The 4,748-nt window shown below is 37.2% G+C and overlaps 1 protein-coding gene across 1 annotated transcript in view; it reads right to left on the reverse strand.

The window, feature by feature from the left end:
- The window catches only part of LOC107717548 (F-BAR domain only protein 1-like), a 67,988-nt gene that overhangs the window by 38,628 nt on the left and 24,612 nt on the right, over window positions 1-4,748 (reverse strand). The window contains 1 exon segment of the mRNA XM_016524327.1: window positions 689-742. Within this exon segment, the coding sequence (XP_016379813.1) occupies window positions 689-721 (33 nt within the window). The 5' untranslated portion in view covers window positions 722-742.

Here is a 4,748-nt window from a genome sequence, read left to right on the forward strand (position 1 = left end):
CATCTACCACAGTCCTGCGACACAAAGCCAGACAACTAGATGACCTTGCTGAAACCGGTCAGCAGACCAAAGGCTGCAACCACACAGAAGAGGAATATTAAAAAAAAAACCTCAGTCGAGACTACAAATGAAAGAAAGGCTGTTCAGACTAAACAGGAGGGAAACCATCACTGTATGCTGTTTACTTTCAAGTGCTGTTTAGAGGCAGGCAAAAATGCCACTTTACAACAAAACTAATCTGATGGCACAGATGTTGTAAATTCCTTTAACATATCGAGGTCTTTATCTCGCAGTAAGGCTTCTGTACTGTTATAATGTGGCCTGTATTCAGTAGCAGTGTTCCGTCTTGATTTCTCTCTCTTCTCCCTCTTTCTTTGAGAGGGGCAGGCTGGGTTTTAAAGTAGGACGCACCTGAAATAGCCCTGCCAGGTGTGCTGTAAGAGCAGAGCATGGCTGTCCTCATGGGAAAGCTGACAAAGCCCTGGCTTTTGTTCTCTCTTTGTTCTTTCCTCTCTCCATCCCTCCTTCATATTTTCAATGACGCGACTGAAACAGTCAGCATATGAATCCCAAACTGCTTACAAGGCAACTGTACAAAACATACGCCGAGTAAACATTTGCTCTTACTGTACAGCTACAAAGCTGAAACATTAAAAACCCCATTGCATAAGAAATGTGACAGACTTACCCAAAAATTGTTCTTGAAATACGCCATCTCCATTTAGAGGGTTCCTAGAGAGTTCTGAAAAAGAGAAGAAGAGGGTTATGGCCCAGATAATATAATATTTAGAGTTGTTTTACCAAACTTATTTTAGGAAAATGTCAGCAAAATTGTGAATTCAATTAATTTAAAAAAAGCAAAATGTTTTTCTCCTCTCAGTTTCATATTCATAGACTATAACTAATCTTTATTTTATTTTATTTGCCAATAGCTGATCAATTATATTTGGTTTTGTCCACATTAAAAAACAAACGAACTAAAAACTACAATTATTTTAAATCAATATTATAATGTACAGTATGAAAATACATATATTTTAAATAGATAGACAGACAGAAAGACAATTAAAAGGTTTCATTCCAATAAATGAAAAAATCCGTCTAATATCAGCTTATGTAGCATATTATAGTAAGTATACAAATATATAACTATTCAACTACTTGGCTTTCATATTCTGTGGAAATGTGCAGGCACAGGGTGTCATGAGGTGTCACAATGACTAACTGAGTATCTTTAAAACAAGAGGGGCCGTCTTTCTCTGTGCATAATCTACTGATATTAGATGTACCTTTGTGAACCTGTTACATGGATGCATTTCAGAGAACCGTACAGGGAAGAAACAAGGTACACAATCAAAACAAGGTTAACCAGGAAAGCAGACTGACATCTAATGCTGATGTAAGCAGGCTCCTGCAGGGGCTAGTGGCAAGAACTCAAGGCAATTTTAATAAGACCAAACCCACGCTGAGGTGCACACACAAACATACTCGCTCTGTTTCAATGCTCTGGCAGAGCAGATGACACTGTCAAAGTGTCTCTTTGTGAATGTAAATGTCAGCCAACTCAGAAATATAAAACCATCACCTCAGCTAATAGCCTGAGCAGCCCACTGAATTCTTTTTTTTTTGGTCAAGTCTAGTCAGTGAAACCAAATGTAACATTTGTCTTTAATGTCTGGGGCTAAATGAAACACGAAAACGCTTTTGAAAGTTTATATGTCAGATCAGTTGAACTGAGTGTTTCATAAATGCGTCTATTCTGCAGTTGTGTATGAGGCGGCTGAATGTCTCTCTGAGGTAAGACAACAGGTGCAGGAAGCTGAGTCACTACAGAACTCTCTTCTGTAATACGGCCTCTCTCACTGCACACCAAGGTAATTATAGTTTTGAATTTTTAAATTTGTTTTATTTTAATATCGTTTTCAAATTAGCTATAAAATTCAGTTTAGTTTTTATTAGTTTCATTCATATTTTTTATAGTTTTAGTTTTGTTTATTTTGTGAACGCATTTTTATTTAGTTTTTATATAGTTTAGTTTCAGTTTTAGTTTCAGTTTTAATTAACTTTTTTCTGTTAATTATCATGTTGCGCTGCATGTCTGTTTTTCTTCAAAGAATGCCTAATGTTGGAATCTAACTTAGAATGCCTAATGTTGGTTTGATTGCTTGTGTTACATGATAAAATAAATTATCTTGCTTACCTGATGTAATGGATTTAATGCGAGTGCGGTTCGGGTCGCGACTCGAGGTCTTTATGTCAAACGGTTCTGGTCTGGTACAGAATTAAATTAGTGCTGCTGTCAGATAATGGGTCGGGTGTTCTGTTAAGTACTGCTGGTGCAGGTTTACCAAACAGGGCCCGTGCAGGCTTTAAACTGCTTTGCGTCTCTCCGTCAGATAACCTCATGTGCATGCGCCATTACAGGTAGGCTATTTCCCTAAACCCCCACACAGCTCGTATATTTTTCCGCCAAGGGGTGAGAACGTAATGACTACGAAAACGATTATTTATTTTTTGATCATTATTATTTTATTTCAGTTAGTTTTTCAATAACTGTTGTTAGTTTCGTTTCGTTTTAGTTTTTCAAATATTTCGACATTTTTATTTTATTTCAGTTCACGAAATTGTTTTTTCATCAGTCGTTTTAGTCTTAGTTTTAGTTTTCGTTTACGAAAATAACCTTGCTGCACACACACATTTTCATCCTCTTTCCTACCCTCTCCTCATCTTTCCTCACTCTCTTTCATAAACACATCCTGGCAGTGACTGTTGGCTCTCAGAATGTGACCGTAAGCTTAGGCATTTCCAGTTCAGTGTCTATATTGGCAGGTTTGTGCTCCTGATTTCTTATGCACAAACATCCTACAGCTCAACACCAGGCACTCATAATGAGGATCCTGACATCAGCCAGGTTAGAATCCTTCAGAAACACCTCCTAATTTTTATGGACTTTAGTGGCTGACAGGACAGTGGAGGTAGACAGGAAAGTAGAGGGACGGAGAAGGGAACGGGATCAGGACACAAACATCAAAACAAAATCAATATAAACAAACTAAATGCTTTAACTTAATCCCTTTGTGAAGAACCACCTTCCTAAAATATAAAGGAAGCGTCAGCTATATATTATGTATAAAGACATAATTATAATAATTTTTCATATATTATTTTACTTTAAAAAAAACTGTATTTTTTATGTACAGTGGGTACGGAAAGTATTCAGACCCCCTTAAATTTTTCACTCTTTGTTATTATTTTTTTCAGCACAATCATTTTTAACATCAGTAACAAGAAACATTTCACATCAAAAGCGAAACGAATATTCACATTGTGTTATCACTCAAGTTTACATGCGGGATGTTTTCACGTCACTTGCGCGAATAACAACATTGTGCTTGCTCGCTTCCATTTTTGATACAACCAGACGTGTCAATAAGCTCTTTGCTAATTGGCTTGCGCGACAAGACGTCATGCAAATTTCCCTCTCAATATGTAATTTTTCAACTTGCGCAGAAGACGCGAATATCACACGTTCGCGGCAATTGCATCTCTCAAATGTGTCTATTCACTTCTTTGCACTTCTTTGACTTTTTATGTAATCTACTCGCACAAATAATTAAATTCGCTTTGGGTGTACACATACCATTAGAATGATTTACCATCTCTCTCTCGCTCAAAAAAAAGACTTATGGTAGTGTATGTATAATAAATTTAACACAGTAACTTTTCTGCTGATAAATGGCTGACAAATACAGTATCAGTCTGGTTGATGTTTCTGCCTAATACTGATTTGAAATCAATTTGTTCTACAAATTACGGTCTTTAAAAACATGTTTTATAGAGTTTAACATTGAGGAAATTGCCTAAATGACAGCGCTGTCCTTGAGTAGATGTGTTTGTGAGAGCCAGGCGTGGGCCCAGCAGAGAGCGGTTGGAGGTGTGATTCCTGTTATGTTTCTGAGAGCTGGATGCTGGCAGGATCTGCAGCTCATGGATTGCTGACCACAGGGCTTTTCTCTGGCTGGCCAGGCCTCTACTGGCACCATTGACGGCCATCAGTCGGTGCACAGCACCACCATCACAGACAGGGAAATACTCATGCTTACGCCTTGCTCCCTCTCTCCTTCTTTCACACCCCTTTAATTAACTCGACCCAGCCAACCTTACGCCCCTACGGACGACACAAGCTTGGCAGCGTGGTTCGTTCCAAAAATAAGACTCAGTCATTGGTTCAGAGTGCTCCAAACAGACGTCAGGGCATAATGTGAAGGAGATCCAACTGGGACTAGAAGGAATTTCTAAATATAGGCTTCTCATACTCTGTAATTAGGTCTATATGTCAACCATGTATATGTCAGTGGACATGACAATAGCAATACTGAGTTTTTTTTAAAACATCTTATTAGGGCTGGGTATCGATTCAGATGTCCCGATTCGATTTCGATTCGCAAGCTCTCGATTCGATTCTCGATTTTTTAATTACATTCAGTGAATATAGTTTACATACAAATGCTATTGATATTTCTAAAAAATGAACAGTAAACATCAGTTTACAAATTGTGAATTAATAAAAAGAAATTAAGAACTACATGCCTGTATTTTAAACCTATTCTTTTTTTTTGTATAGGGTTCTTTTTTAAACAATAATAGGGCCCTATAAAATGTTCTTAATTTTTCTGGTAATCAGATGAAGGCATAAAACATTAATTTAATTTATCCTAATCAAATGAAAATTAAACCCTTTTATTTTT

This window comes from Sinocyclocheilus rhinocerous, unplaced genomic scaffold, assembly GCF_001515625.1.
Source record: "Sinocyclocheilus rhinocerous isolate Xijiao unplaced genomic scaffold, SAMN03320098_v1.1 scaffold813, whole genome shotgun sequence".
In the NCBI taxonomy this organism is placed as follows: Eukaryota; Metazoa; Chordata; class Actinopteri; order Cypriniformes; family Cyprinidae; genus Sinocyclocheilus; species Sinocyclocheilus rhinocerous.